Below are 16583 nucleotides of genomic sequence, written 5' to 3' on the forward strand. Positions count from 1 at the left end.
ACCATCACCCCTCCCTCTCAGGAGGAGACAAAGCTTCCTCCTCCGTTACCAAAGAAGCCAGCGGGTGGAGTGACTGGGAGTCTGCGGGCAGAAAGCATGGCAGAGGCAGGAGTAGGAAGCACTGGTGGTACGCTAATGGTCTCTCGCGGTCGTAGTATGCCCATACCCTTGCCAATGAGGGAGAAATCCCAAGATTTAGGCGATCGGCAGAGGCTGGAAGCAAGGCGGCGGCTCCTCCAAGCAGGTCCCAAGCGAGCTGCTTCTTTCCGTCAGAATTCGGCCACAGAGAGCGGGGATAGCATCGAGATCTACATCCCTGAGGCCCAGACCAGACTGTGAGCCAGCCAAGATCATATTTGTCCATAAAACAAACATAGCAAGTCTCCTCTCCCTTTTTTGAGTGACCCACAGTATAGCTCACCTACCAAGCGTAATTCAAATGAGATGGAGAAGAGGCAACATGGGTACTTTCTGGAAGAGAGATCACTCACTTGTTTGTGTTGAACCTCACAGATTAATCCTCACTGATTAAAAAGGGCTCCCACCAGCACAACCACGTGGTATGAGACTGGGTTTATTTTTCTTTCACAAGGTGTATATAATATCCCGAAACCTTAGGACTTTTTTCAATAAATGCCTCCGCGGAATACGGGTGCAATATTGTCTTGGTGAGAGGATTTTAGAAATTTAGCTACAAATAGCAGACACTCTTTTGATATAGTCTTGATATCTAAACTGTGCATTTAGTTTTGCTAGTGTGGTAACGGTAGCTCCTCTCACTGTGAAACAGCAGCACACTCTTGTGGCCAGGTCAGATAAGTGCATCCCTAAATCTCAGGCCTGCATATATGAATTTGGGCTCCATCCCTTTGACCTGCACATGCAGTTTTGTTTAGTTGCAACAGGTCAGGTTTCTGGCTGTTAATGGTCAGTGTTCAACAGGGGTATCCTTTGCAGTCAAACAAAGTCCCCATTTCTATTTAATTTATGCTACTATTGAGGATAGAGACAAAGTTCTCAAGCTCTAAGTTGCTTCATTTGATAATTTTCCTGCTTTAGCCACACAGAGACAATCCTCATCTTGGTAATTGTTTAGGAAAGGGAAGCTTGTCAGTCTTTCCTGAAGTCCACTTTGAACTTCTGTGTAAAAAAGAAATAGAGGAAAGTGTGAAATCTGCTACAGCGAAGTCAGTATTACCCAGACAGAAACACTAGCGTCTTATTATTAGAGTGACAGAGATCTTTTCTAAATGTAGGAGTACAAAAAAAAAACCACTGGGTTTAGATGTGTGGTTTTCATTTTTGTGTTTAGGTGTCTTTAAAATGTTGAATATATGCCGTGCCCCCTTACAACAAAGGAAATCGCTGATACCTCCAGACCTCAGAAGTTTTGCCTGGATGTGTTTTTATTTACTTAATACACTGTTTTTATTTACTTATTACAGTGTGTGTGTGTGTGTGTGTGTGTGTGCGCGCGCAAAAAAGATATTTGTTCAAATATTGTACACAAAATAATGCAAGGTAATGGCTGCCCTTTGTGACACCAATTGCTCCTAGTCTTGCAATTGTCATTTTCGTACATTTTCAAATACTAACTATGTTTTTGGTTCGACTATAGAGGAATTTGAAAAGTATTTAATAGGAAATTGTATATTTTATAAATGACATTTTTAGATTTAAATATGAAAAGAGAAATCCCTATCGAAAGTGAAGTATGAATCAGTGTACTATAAATGAAAAGAAGGAAAACAATGAAAAGGGCAGGATATCTCTGTGCTCTCTCATATCTGGAATATCAGTGTTGCCTATCAGTGTTGTTAAATATTTATATGAAGTCATATGGAGCCTGCTGCTTGAAGTGCCCGATTTCTCTTCTCTCACTCTTGACCTCAGCCTTGACAGGCTACTGGTGTGGATTTTGAATTAAAGAAGAGCCAGGAGCCACTTATAGTCTTTGTTGTCCTGTATAGACTAGTTGTGCCTAATTAGCACTTTTTGTGGCTTTTCAACTGACTATGATATTTTACTCAATATAAAGTATGTTATTCATATGGAATAGGTATGGTTCTGATAATTCAATTTGTAACATTTTACTGGATATTCACTTCAGCCAGTAATCTCTGTAACATGCATGCCTTTTAATACATTCATGTATAACTTTTTATACTTTTTTCAGTGAATCCATTATGCCAGTTATGCTGTTATTTATTTATGTAGTTTTTTTTTTTTAACTAACCCACTTTCAGATTGAGGATGAATGCCAATGACTGCACTTATATATAGCCTTTGTCTCCTTAATCTATTTTTAAATTGCAGATCAACAGCATATTATAAAATTAGGGAATGTCAAATACATCAAATATCTGGCCCAGCATGTCAGAAAACAGGAAAGCACAAAAGACTATTCCCTTTTCCACTGTGAAGGACTTCTGTCCATTTGGCATACTGGACTCCACATTTCTAGTTGTCCTTCTAGACTCATGATTTTAATGTTTACCAAAAGAACATTGTGGGTTTTTTTTTTTTTCTTTCCTCATAGGGAAATGAAATCTTACTTTTTTTTGTCGTTTGGTTGGTTGTTTTTCTTAAGCATCAGGCATTTGCATTTTCGGATGGACCCATTACCTGTTTGGAAGACTGACACAGAATCAGCTGCACACAGTGAATAAAACATTTTGACCGTCAGGCAAAATGTGTCCCAGAATAAATGGATGGACAATCTTCCAGAAAAATCATACACACGGCAGTTTTCAGTACACTTCTCTGCCTCAGCTTCCGTATCTGAAACATGACGCAGCCATATTTGGGGTACATGGAATATGAGGAAGAACAGATGCCACTTTCTACACACTTTCTATTCTGTACATTTCTGTCCCATGCCTTGAGTTAACAAAACACACTTAACAAGGACTCTCTGTTGCATCTCTGTTGCTATTCTAGGGGCTTCTAGTGCAAAAGCAGACTGCAGGCCCTGTCCTCACCATAATATCATTAGCATTAGATTGTGCAGATGATGAATATATTTTGGTAGCACAGAAGAGCTTTGTAGCAGCGTGTGTTCAAGGCACTGTGGTGTAGATTTTTTTCTGCTCTATAATAAATCAGTGCAGTACTTAATCACTGGATATCACATGGGTCATAGCCTTTTAAACAATTACTGTGTAATTAAATATATCCTCTCACTCTGTTTTACTATTATGTAAATATATCTGTTGCATTGGAAGTTATTGTATTATATGGATTATCATAACAATAATTATTATCACATTATAAAGAGAAGTTGTTCCTTAACCTCTATGTTTAGACTATGGAAAATATGTATTTGCAAAAGGTGTGTTCTATTTCACCCCTACTAACCACCAGGGAGAATCAGCTGGATACCTTTACCGAGACCTTCGAACAAAGTCACAAAGTGACATATGAAGCAGTATTTGTATTAAATACCGCTGTTAAATAGTCATCTTTCCCTTTCTTCTTCTCACCTCACACACGTTTGGACTACATGTATACCATATGAAGCTATCACTTGCCAGCTTGTGACTATGATCGGAGGATAGTTAACCTGTACTCCAAAGCTGCTGATAGCCTCCTCTCATGTCTTCTACCTCACTTAGTATATTTTTATATATTGCAAGCACCCTTTCTTGTTAAGCTATGGAAATCTGTGAAATTCACAAAAATGCTCTGTACTGTTACTTAATAAGTGGACCGCCGTTCCCTACTGGGTTGCGTTCTTCCTCAGCATGATCTCCTCCCAAGTATTCCATATCCACCCCCATCTAGCCAACCAAACAACCAAAATGCCTGTGGCTATATGGTGTGGTTGAGTGGTTTTCCGTGGCCATGCCACACACTGTTCACTGCTGAGAGAGCATGCTATGCCAGCTGGGTTCCACATGGAACACTGGGGCTAGAGTCGGGTATTGCTCTATTCACCCATCATTGTCCCCATCATGTCAGGTTCTCCCACGGTATTATCTGCTCAGCCACATCCCTCACTGTCCACCCACCAATACTGTGTCATCAGTACCAGTGGGTTCCAATGACAGTGTTGCAAGGATGCAAAGTCCAGTTCCACCTCTAGCCCCTATCTTTCTTGGGGCTCCTAAATTCACTAAGAATTCTAGCTACCCTGTCACCCGAATGTGTGGCAAACTATTATGCTTGCCATTATCCAGGCCAGGTCATTATGGATGTCTCTTGAGGATGCTAGGATTGTTGATGGCAGCCAAAGTAGTAATCCCTGTAGGCTGGAACTATGAGTTTTCAGAAGTGGTTTATCAGCCTATGGCTAGACCTGGAATGCCACAGAGATATGTATCCTTGTCTCAGCAAAAGGGGCACTAGCTTTTTGGAGATGCAAGACCTTTCTAGCAAAAGGAGTCCACTTGGGAGACGTCACCTCTTGGAGAGAGACACTCACTACAGAGACTTCCCTTACTTGCTGGGGAGTAGTGTGGGGTCACAGGGGCACAGTGGCCCCCCCAGTCTAATATCAGAACACATCAACCAGCTGGAACTGAGGGCTGTCCATCTAGCCTTCAGATTGTCCTTACAGGTTCTGACAAGTCGGCACAGGTTGGTTCACTCAGACAATGCTATGACAGTAAGATTTAGAGAGCAACAGGGTGGTCAGACAGCCTAGCACAGAATCCCCTCAGGTGGGTCCATCCATGGTTAGGCTCTGTGAGAGCCAGGGCTGTAAAGTGGTGCACTGCCTGTATTGTCAAGACAGCACATACACCTGGAAGACTGGTAACCCAGATCTGGGAAAGATTTAGCAAGGTGCAGGTGGACATCAATGATTGTGGTTCTCCCTGGCGGAGCCAGACAGCCCAGTGTGACAGGATGCACTGCCCCATGCTTTTCCTCCTCTAACGATGATTCTTCCCACATTGCACAAAATTTAGCAACTAGGCCATAGAATCCTGCTCATGGTGCCAAGATGGCCAGCAGGAATACAAAAAGAATGGTAGAACTGCATGCTCTGGCCTGGGATTTCTGTCTATGGTCATGCAATTTTGCAAATCAGTTGATTGACCTTGCAGTGTTCCATGAAATCAAGCCCTCAGACCGTACCTTGTTGTGCCCAGTACACGGCCCTATGTTAAGGTGTGTCCTGTTCCTCATGACATTGTCATAGGACATTCTTAAAGCCCATGGCCATTAGGAGAGGTGAAATAGAATGCTAGTAACTGTGGCTCTGTGAAACCCAGATAATTACCAGCTTCTATTTATTTCCATATAAATAGAACCTGCAGGTTATATTTACTTCTATTTATTGCAAATACTGCATCATACATCACTTAATGATGTTTTTGGAGGAACTCATGATGCATGTGCACAAACAGAAGGTATTTAAGTGATTCTCACCACCTCTGGAGGTTATCTGGTGTTTATAGAACCTCATTTACGTACATAACTAGCATTTATAATGTACAGAGAACTACCTTATTTAGATTACATTTTTATTGCTGCTAAAGTAGAAGGTGGACTGGAAGAAAATACATGTTTTAAAATTGAGTAAAAACTATATTCCGCTAGACCAGGGCTGCTGCATGCAAGATTATGGATGAGATTTTAAATGGGGTATCAGTTTGTTCATAGCACCTGGAGTATAGTATATTACATAATTTCAAATTTAATTTAAAACTTTTCTTTTGATCTTTTTCTACTCTGACAGAAAAAAATGTGGGCATTCTGTAATGTAGCAAAATAAGTTTACACTCCTTTATTTGTTTCTTTTTCATTCACTGACCAGTTTAAAGAATATAGCACTGTATTTCACCATTCTGTTTCACTAAATATGTACATCAGTACTTGTTTTCATTATTTAAAGTGTAATACAGGCATAAATGCACAAATTGTTTTTAATTTTATACTTTTTTCCTTCATGCCATTTTTACAGGCCAGATCAAACAGCAATATCATACTACTTCAACTTGTTGATATAGCATATGAATCATCTACTGCAGTTTGTTTTAAGAAAAGAGTTGCAGCTAACCACTGAGGGCCTGTGACAGCTGTTTTAGATTCAGTGAGTCATTGTTCCCTTGCCATAGACGTGTACAGCTAAATGTGCAGTAGCTGTAAATTAAGACAGAAGGCTCACTGTGATGTGGTTAACCTAACACAGAATGTAACACTGTTAATGGCTGTAAACATTTTTTTTAAATTATGATAAAGCTATTTTAGCAAGCTCAATCATTCTTGTCCAGTTGTTTGTGTGTGTCTGTCTTTTTTCACAAAGACTGTCTTATAGAACTCTCAGTAACATTAAGTCAAAACGACCAACAGTCTAATATAAAAAAAAATAATGATAAACTGGCTTCTACTAAACGTAGAAAAAAACTTTAATTTATCAGTGATGGATACAAAGTAAAAATACAACAGAACATGAAGGTGGAGAACTTGATTCCCATCCCCAGTTTAAACACAAGATGTTGGTTGAAGCAACAAATGGCAGGAATACTTTTTTTTTTTTTTTTTTTTGCAGGGAAGGGGGATGAGGACCAACTGGCAAACACTGGATGAGGAAAACAGAAATAGGAATGAACAATAAAACACAGTTGCCATGATCCAAGATAGATCAGTCCAAATCTACTATGTAAAATCAATAATGTCCTCCACTAAGCTTTTTCCACCTCAGTACTTAAAAACAGCAAACATCCTACATGACAAGATCTGGCTTAGTCTATGATCCCTTTGAGTTTCACTCCTGTGTCTCCATGCTTTCATCCTCTCCTTCTCCTCCCTCTTCCAAAGCCTCCTCTTCTTCTTCTTTACGCTCTGGAGGTTTCTCATATGCTTTCTCAGACGGGGTGACAATCACACCATCCCATGTGGACATCTCCGTAGCCAGGTCTATACACACACACACACACACACACACACACACACACACACACACACACACACACACACACACACACACACACACACACACACACAACCATGAGAGACACTCATAAACTACAATGGACGCAATCATGAAGGTGAAGAAGAAAATGGAGGACACTGCGGCACAGGCCATCAGTAGATTTTTTTTTTTTTTAAGTTTAGGTAGAAGTGGAGAACTTACAACTGGCATCTCCTTCAAGTCCTAATATCTTCCTGTAGCCACCATGGGAAAGAACCCTCACCAGTGTCTGAGCTGTAAAACACACCATATCCTGCAGACACACACACACACAGCATCAGTCATTAATTATGGCAATTGATAATACACTATTATAAATAAATAATTTGGTATTTTAAATTATTTACTTTCAAATATCCTTTAAATTAATAATACCAGGTATCCCTAATCACATAAAAGGGCATTTCCACCTTTTACCACTCATGTCCAGGGGAGTTACCAGCCTACTAGAAGGTGTGGTTTCCCCCCTCCACCCCCCAACCCAAACACATGGACCACTTTCCATTTTATTGGAGACAGAACATTTCCAAAAATCTCTCTGACAAACATAATATAATTGTTATAAAATAAATAAGTAAGAAATGACAATATTAATCATATATGGAATTGCAGTTCTAGCACTTTTCAAGTAGTTAATGTTTTTTTTTTCCATATTCCTTAAGTTCACTCTGGAATAAGCAGGAAATATTTCTATTACTAAATCTGCACTTGTGAATACGATATTTAGCTAGCAACAAAATATGATCAAACTAAAAATATTTTTTTATGTTTAATATTAAAAAATGATGATGTGGAAAAAGATGATGTGTTTTTCCACTTTTTATTCATCCTGTTAAATTTCACATTAAATACAGATTACAGGCAGGTCACGTTTTTGTGTATATCGTGGCATCCAGTATAATAAATTCTCATCATCAGACGTAAATACTGGATTCATTTCACCCCCACTCCCAACATTATGTACCAAAACCTTAACTGCATGATTTCCTCCAATATTACAAAAAGTCCTTACCTGCTGCTCCAGGGTCATTACAGTGTGTACACGGAAGTTTCCACTCTCACATGGGTCAGTGATGCCTACAGAACCCGGCAGAAAAAGCCCTGCTGCTAACATCTGGAGACAGCGTCTACATCAGATATGTACAGACACACGCATGTCAGCTAAAACAATAAATGCCAGACTAGACACACTCACTAAAAAAGGAGCACTGTTAGCTTACCTGTAGGCAAGGTTGAGTGAAAGAGGCTGTCTGGAGGGATTATTCATAACAGCCGAATGCCCCTAATTGCACAACACAGTTTAAGTCAGCAAAGTCAGGCTCAAATCAGACCTCTATTTTTATAATACTACTCAGACAGGACAAGATTTCCAGATGGAAGTGTCTTCACAATGTATGCACGGTTGTCACACATATAGTTTGAGGCATTCTATGTACACCTCGTATCTTTAATGTAAACCGCTTGTTTTAACATTAATTTTTATAATCGCTTATTATATGGCTTATGGCCATGTCAATTGCACTCAACCACGAGTAGCTCACATGCCAATAACATGTAACTAAACCCACAGATGTGCACATCCTTGTAAATGTCATCTATATTTTATTCTTTTATTTGACCAATGGTTTGAGTTTTGTTTCAGCAAGAAATGGTCAATAAAATCCCATAGATACACCAGTAATAATTACATTAGTAAATTTGATGATTATAAATATCTTTCTATTTCTGGCAGAAAAATTCTGATCTTTTCAGAATTTTTCTGATCAGCTCAACAAGTTTTGGGTGAGCTTAAAATAAATCTATTGACACACGACAATTACTAAAGAAAGATTAGTGTGACTCAGATCTAATCCACCAGAACTTGGAGAAAAAGTATATATATCAGAGAGCAGACTGGATGCTGGCTTTTGAGTTATGACTCACCAGGAGGTCCAAAATCCAGGGGGTGAGAGGCTCAAAGCCAGGAAAGCGTACCCGCAGATCCTTCAACAAGCGGATCAAAACCTTCACCCTAAGCAACACACATCACACTTTGATTTACACAAACATTCTGCTGACATTTTGAAGCTGCTTCACCAAAGCCCTTTAAAAAGTATCAAAGTCTATGGAGGGTCCACATTTATAAGGGAACGCTTTAAAACTCCAACAGACTTTGATCATTTCTTTAAACGGATTTAACTCAACAAAGCCAGCAGAAGCAGTGAAGGTCACGAGAAGGGACAGGCGCTCTTACGTTGAGTGTGAGGCGTTCTCCTCAAACCAGCGAGCATGGCGAATGGCAGCCAGGGCACTCTGCAGCACCTTGATGTCCACTTCAGAGAAAGAACAGACAATGCTCAGGTCAAACAGTCATCAGCACAATAAAAAAAAGCATGAATATTTATTAGTTAGGGGCTTACAGTGGAGTTCAGGGTCGAGCTTGCGCAGGTTGGGAGGGACTGTAGTGATGAGGATCTTCACTGTAGCATCAGCTGAGCTGATCTCAAAGCCAGTCTCATTGGTCAGCATAGACAGCACTAAAGCAGATAAGGGCAGCAATGGAACACTGCAATCCTATGGAACAATGACAGCAAAACCATTACCTGTGTAGTAAAGCCTGTACTCACCCTCAGATGGGTCCTGTGTACGCAGAGTCTCCACTACTTTGTTTCCTAATGCAGCAACTGCCTCCACTGCAACAAACAAGAGTTTTTACTTCAGATGTACTTGCACAAGGTACAGGCTTAAACAAAATATTTGACAACCTGAAGTCAAAAAATGACCTTTTGGCCTTGTGACTTAATTTCCCTAGTCATAATGTATATGATTCATGATTTACTCACTTTAAAAGACATAGAGTAAATCATAGAGACTATAAAGATAGTGTTTTTTCTGCAATCTACAATCAAAATACAATGATATTTCCTTGGTTTTTTGTCAGCTCATTTTTGACTACATCACAATGCATGGCATGTCCTGTTCCACTTCCCTGCCACCCGTCTATGAACGAAAATGCCTAGCTACATCATGCTCAGTTTGGAAAGCGCATTTGTTTACAATGCACAAAAAAAAATACTTACAAGTGGGAAGAATCTTAAGGATAACTACAAGGTCAGCTACATTGTGTCCTGTCGTCATGGTGCCCTTTTTGTATGAGCCCACTTGCCGCACCTCTTCAATTTGCTGTAAATTAAGGACAACAAGCACAAACAATATAATCCAATTGCTGAAATAGCTATGGAAATTAGATGTTAAGTTTGGTGTAAAAACTCACCACTTCAAAGTTCCCAGGTGCTACAATTAAATTGTCAATAATGTTGTTGATCTTCGTCACCAAGGACAGTATGGAAGACTGCACAAATAAGAACAATCAGGATGTCAGCATCTACCCAGCCCAGTGGCCAGGAATGAAACTAACTGGCACAACTGGCTCCCTTCTAAAACTCAGAAATAGAAATTGTCTACAAAAATGCTTATGCCTAACAGTTATATCACATCACTGATTACAGTTTATCACCAGGTACAGACAACAAGAATACTATGGTGGAAATATCTCTACTCTTCACTCTCCAGGTCCTGACCTACATTTATGTAAGTGATAGATGCAGAGATGTTAAGAGTGTAAGGGTACCTGCTCAGCAGACGTAGGACTCAGGTCTTGGTTTCGTTTCAGCAGAGCTTCACTAAACGCAGTCTCATCAGGAGCTGGCTTCACCCGTGGAAACGCCATCTCACACTGGAATGTGGAGAAATCTAATTTTATAAGCGAGCTACATAAATGTTTCAGAGATTTTGTGTGGTATATTTCTGGAATCCAGATTGTTGTCAAATACCCTTTCTTAAACTAATGGAAACTAAGGATTTATAATAGCGATGCCTTAAGGTTGGTGTTCCATGTAAACAGTGGGTTAACCAAATGTAGTACACAGTGAACTAGTGTCTCTCCAGTGGTTAAAGAGAAGAATTAGAATATATGGACTAAAAAAAATTTTAAAAATATTTCGCTGCACATTTCAAATAAGGGTTAAAGCCAGGATTTAAAGCCAGACTTCTTCTGTATCTGTAGTCTATTTATTTTAAAAGAAACAAATATGCACAAATGACAATTCAAAGTTTAATTCATAAAAGGCTGCAATTATTCCCTTTGTATATAATATTTTCTCAATATATCAGTCCTGCTGAAATGTTCTTCACATTTGTGAGCGAGTGGTAAAAGCTAAAATGAAAAAAAGGTGATTCACTTACAACGTAAAAGTCAAATGGTATGTGTGGGACAAAAGGGCGGTACCTGAAAATGAACAAAAAAAAAAAGGCATAAGCAAAGACAAAGCAGCCAAAAAAAATTATAAACTTGAAAGCATACAGAATGTAAAAAGCAGTATACTGATGCAAGCATACGGAATGTATAATGCAGTATACTGATGCATTCTGTATGCTTACATCAGTATACTGCTTTATACATTCTGTATGATTACTTCAGTATGCCGCTTTATACACTTTGTATGCTTGCATCAGTATACTGTTTATACATTCTGTTGATGCAAGCATACAAAGTGTATAAAGCAGCATACTGAAGTAATCATACAGATTGTATACAGCATTACACCGAAGTAAGCATACAGAGCGTATAAAGCATTACACTGACGTAATCATACAGAATGTAAAAAGCAGAATACTGACGTAAGCATACAGAGTGTACAAAGCTGTACACTGACGTAATCATACAGAGTGTATAAAGCAGAATACTGACGTAATCACAGAGCGTATAAATCAGTATACTAACGTAATCATACAGAGCATATAAAGCAGTATACTGACGTAATCATACAGAGCGTATAAAGCAGTACACTGACGTAATCATACAGAGCGTATAAAGCAGTACACTGACGTAATCATACAGAGCGTACAAAGCAGTACACTGACGTAATCATACAGAGCGTATAAAGCTGTACACTGATGTAATCATACAGAGCGTATAAAGCAGTACACTGACGTAATCATACAGAGCGTATAAAGCAGTACACTGACAATCATACAGAGCGTATAAAGCAGTACACTGACGTAATCATACAGAGCGTATAAAGCAGTACACTGACGTAATCATACAGAGCGTATAAAGCAGTACACTGACGTAGTCATACAGAGCATACAAAGCTGTACACTGACGTAGTCATACAGAGCGTACAAAGCTGTACACTGACGTAGTCATACAGAGCGAATAAAGCTGTACACTGACGTAAGCATACAGAGCGTACAAAGCTGTACACTGACGTAGTCATACAGAGCGTACAAAGCAGTACACTGACGTAAGCATACAGAGCGAATAAAGCTGTACACTGACGCAGTCATACAGAGCGTACAAAGCTGTACACTGACGTAAGCATACAGAGCGTACAAAGCTGTACACTGACGTAAGCATACAGAGCGTACAAAGCAGTACACTGACGTAGTCATACAGAGCGAATAAAGCTGTACACTGACGTAAGCATACAGAGCGTACAAAGCTGTACACTGACGTAGTCATACAGAGCGTACAAAGCAGTACACTGACGTAAGCATACAGAGCGAATAAAGCTGTACACTGACGCAGTCATACAGAGCGTACAAAGCTGTACACTGACGTAAGCATACAGAGCGTACAAAGCTGTACACTGACGTAAGCATACAGAGCGTACAAAGCAGTACACTGACGTAGTCATACAGAGCGAATAAAGCTGTACACTGACGTAAGCATACAGAGCGTATAAAGCAGTACACTGACGTAATCATACAGAGCGTATAAAGCAGTACACTGACGTAGTCATACAGAGCATACAAAGCTGTACACTGACGTAGTCATACAGAGCGTACAAAGCTGTACACTGACGTAGTCATACAGAGCGAATAAAGCTGTACACTGACGTAAGCATACAGAGCGTACAAAGCTGTACACTGACGTAGTCATACAGAGCGTACAAAGCAGTACACTGACGTAAGCATACAGAGCGAATAAAGCTGTACACTGACGCAGTCATACAGAGCGTACAAAGCTGTACACTGACGTAAGCATACAGAGCGTACAAAGCTGTACACTGACGTAAGCATACAGAGCGTACAAAGCAGTACACTGACGTAGTCATACAGAGCGAATAAAGCTGTACACTGACGTAAGCATACAGAGCGTACAAAGCTGTACACTGACGTAGTCATACAGAGCGTACAAAGCAGTACACTGACGTAAGCATACAGAGCGAATAAAGCTGTACACTGACGCAGTCATACAGAGCGTACAAAGCTGTACACTGACGTAAGCATACAGAGCGTACAAAGCTGTACACTGACGTAAGCATACAGAGCGTACAAAGCAGTACACTGACGTAGTCATACAGAGCATACAAAGCTGTACACTGACGTAGTCATACAGAGCGTACAAAGCAGTACACTGACGTAAGCATACAGAGCGAATAAAGCTGTACACTGACGCAGTCATACAGAGTACATAAAGCTGTACACTGACGTAGTCATACAGAGCGTACAAAGCAGTACACTGACGTAATCATACAGAGCGTATAAAGCAGTACACTGACGTAATCATACAGAGCGTATAAAGCAGTACACTGACGTAATCATACAGAGCGTATAAAGCTGTACACTGACGTAATCATACAGAGCGTATAAAGCAGTACACTGACGTAATCATACAGAGCGTATAAAGCTGTACACTGATGTAATCAGGTTGGTGAGTGAAGTATAATTATGAAGTTAAACAGCTCACCCTTGTACCAGACCCCCACGGGAGCCGAAACGGCCACCCCGGCCCCTCCCCCGATCTCCTCTGTAAGAAAGAGAAACAAACATGTTATACAGACATATATAAAAAGCGGATGTAGATCTTTCAAGGGTTGCCAGTTCCGTGGTTTTACCGATTTATTCATAAATTTGAACTTATATGCATGTATTAAAATGTTACATAAATATAAATATTTGGTCTATTCCATCCGAAACCTATTCATAATTACGACAATATTTAGTAATACAAAAGATTTTCATAAGAAAGTAGTAAACTTCAGGTTTAATGCTGCCTGTCCAGAGTCGGTTAGGATACATGGTTGCTTTTTACAGGCATGGCAACCCTGGTCCCGACCCAGTGCCATAACAGTGGCTCGCAAGCTAGCTTTCAGTGCTGCAGGTTTTCGCCTTAATAACGTTAACCAACGTGTAGAGCAGAGAGAACTCAGTGCGGGAGCTAGATTGAGGTATTAAGAATAACGTTTGCTGCAATAAATAAGAGTGTGGACACAGAGCTAACTTTAGCCATCAAGCTCGCTGTGTTTCCAGACTAATTAGCTACCGTGTGTCATTCAATCATAAAATCAGCACAGTGATGATTACACTGACTGATTTTCTGTGTTTTTGCTGCTTTTCAACACGACACAATCAATGCAATGACATAATATCAGTTCTCACAGCCCCATGAACAACAGTTAGCTATTGTGAACCAATGCAAACGCAAGGTATGAAAAGAATTAGCCATGTGAAGCTAACTAGCAAAAGATACAAGCCGGAGTCTACAGAGAATTAACGATAAAATGAATTAAAACTGAAACCCTAACGAGATTAGTACAGCATAAACTAGTCCAAACGCAATACTCACCTCATTGCGTAAGACGTTTTGGCGGATTAACGAGGAAAACAACGCGTGAAGAGACACCGGTAAGCGGTGTGTAGCTGTTAGCTTATACACGGCTGCGCTGCGACTCTGTGAGCAGCAGGAACAGGGGAAGCCAGCAACAACTGCACCGGAAATTCCTCCTGAAACAAAATAAAAGGAGATGCTGCCAGCTTTTATTTAAGTGAAAGCAATAATTTTTTTTATTTTTTAACGTACGCAATAATGACACAACAACAGAAAACAGCAATGTTCAATAGTTACATATCAAATATAATTTCTGTGATAAAACAATCACAACAACAATATTACTACTACTACTACTACTACTACTGATAATAATAATAATAATAATAATAATAATAGTAATAATAAACAAACATAGAATACCACCCAGGTTTTATCTCAAATGCAGCTTAAGCTGTACAATCAGTTTACAATTTTTTATTTTTTGTATTGCTGAAAGTTTGTTAAAGTCAATATGTAATTGCAGACATGAGTGGATACAAATGTTATATTGCTGGTTACTGTCTGTGTGGGGTGACAGTTAACTGAATTTCGCATTATGCCATGTCATTAAATTTATTGTAAAACTAGGTGGTAAAGATGGTAAACCCAACCCAGGGAATCCAACAACAGCTCAGTAATAAGTGCTCCCAACTGAGACAATTTGCACTAGGAGAGAAACTCCTTGTATTACTTCCTAAACTCCCTAACCTTTGACTCTGATTTACTTGGATAGTGGCAATAGCAAGGTCACACAGCAGGTTGGGGAAGTATTATGAATGAACAGGGGGAAACAGTGCAGATTTACTACATCAAATCCCACTTAGAGACCTCTCTCTCTCTCTGTCTCTCTCTCTCTCTCTCTCTCTCTGCTTATCCAGTGGCCTACCTAATGGATGCCTGTAGCTATGAGAACATTCAGAACAGGTCCATGTCATGTTCCCTAAGCTTCCTCCTCCAGTGTGCTCAGTAACCCTTTGTATATAAGTATAAGAAAAATAAGAAAAATATGTATATAAGTCATTGCTGTCAGAGGAAAAAAAAGTTATGCTCTTTGGAAAATGCAATGTGATAGTTGGTTAAAAAACTATCAAGTGTACGGCTATTTCTGCTAAAATCACAATTATAAAACTTTAACAGAGTGTTGTTAGTTCAAAACCTTAAACTTCAGTTCTTCTCTTGACTTATCATTTTCCTACAATTTCTCTGCTAGCCGGTAATTGGATAGTATGCAATCTGTTTTTAGTTGATCAGGTTTATAAGCAGTTTAGCAACAAACCACCCCCCTGTGCGCACTGCTGCGTTTATGTGCGAGACAGAGACAGGCTGCAGCTACTGTGAGTGTGTTTGCGTTTCTGTTTTAGAAGAAGATGAGTAAGAGAAATGGCTTGCTTTGGAGACTTATTCTCTCCAAAATGTCCTGTTGCATTGTTGTGGCAAGGATAACTCGCATCTCCATCTGGCCGTTGTGCTAAATAATGAGTTGCAACATAGTGAGATGCTAAGAAAAACAATTTATGGGTGAAACCCTCAGTGAGAGTACAGCTAAGTCAAGGCAGAAATAAAAAATAGTGCAAACTGCATCAGGAAACTACATCACAATGCAACTCATAATAGAAAAAATGTAGAATAAATAAATAAAATTCTTAGAAGAGACAGCCCTTAGTCACTTGAGAGCCAGCGAGACAAACCTATTTTGGAGCTTACATATGTATATCACAACCACACACACACACAACCACACACACACACACACACACACACACACACATATGGCTGAAGTCCAGTATATCACAGATTAAAGCGGACCGGAGGTGAGAGAATGAAAAGGAAGAAAAATTACCTTCTAAATTTATTTCCTTTATTGTCTCTTCATCAGGTTTCCCATTTCTCAGTTTGCAGAGAGTGAGTGCTTCCGGGTGACTGAGCTTTATGGATACACCCTGTCCCTCAGCCCGCAATGCTGCTCCCAATGACAATTTCAGATTTTGCTTTACTCCCAAAATAAGTTAATAGGTTACATGGTTATAG

General features: G+C 39.6%; 2 protein-coding genes across 4 annotated transcripts in view; one reads left to right on the top strand and one right to left on the bottom strand.

The window, feature by feature from the left end:
- The window catches only part of dlgap3 (discs, large (Drosophila) homolog-associated protein 3), a 160121-nt gene extending 153932 nt beyond the window's left edge, over positions 1-6189 (top strand). For all 3 annotated transcript variants that reach the window (XM_026930020.3, XM_053228335.1, XM_026930021.3), the window contains exon 13: positions 22-6189. In XM_026930020.3, the coding sequence (XP_026785821.1) occupies positions 22-339 (318 nt within the window). In that variant the 3' untranslated portion in view covers positions 340-6189. The remainder of the gene's footprint in view (positions 1-21) is intronic.
- A 146-nt stretch (positions 6190-6335) lies between these two features.
- On the bottom strand, positions 6336-14684 carry ilf2 (interleukin enhancer binding factor 2). Its single transcript, XM_034298528.2, has 14 exons — positions 14532-14684; positions 13653-13712; positions 11144-11186; positions 10530-10634; positions 10173-10250; positions 9979-10081; positions 9526-9591; positions 9319-9435; positions 9153-9231; positions 8843-8930; positions 8140-8201; positions 7932-8046; positions 7082-7172; positions 6336-6864 (listed from the first exon to the last, which is right to left on the bottom strand). Exons 1-14 carry the CDS (start codon positions 14534-14536, stop codon positions 6713-6715), a joined length of 1164 nt encoding a protein of 387 aa, XP_034154419.1. The 5' UTR covers positions 14537-14684; the 3' UTR covers positions 6336-6712.
- Between the last annotated feature and the right edge of the window lie 1899 nt (positions 14685-16583).

The sequence above is a fragment of the Pangasianodon hypophthalmus genome, chromosome 23, assembly GCF_027358585.1.
Source record: "Pangasianodon hypophthalmus isolate fPanHyp1 chromosome 23, fPanHyp1.pri, whole genome shotgun sequence".
NCBI lineage: Eukaryota > Metazoa > Chordata > Actinopteri > Siluriformes > Pangasiidae > Pangasianodon > Pangasianodon hypophthalmus.

Coding starts and splice junctions, on each gene's coding strand:
- ilf2 (XM_034298528.2), bottom strand. Junction 9,436..9,525: donor TACACAGGACCCATCTGAGG/GTGAGTACAGGC, acceptor TATCTGCTTTAG/TGCTGTCTATGCTGACCAAT. Junction 7,173..7,931: donor TAATGACCCTGGAGCAGCAG/GTAAGGACTTTT, acceptor GTGTGTCTGCAG/GATATGGTGTGTTTTACAGC.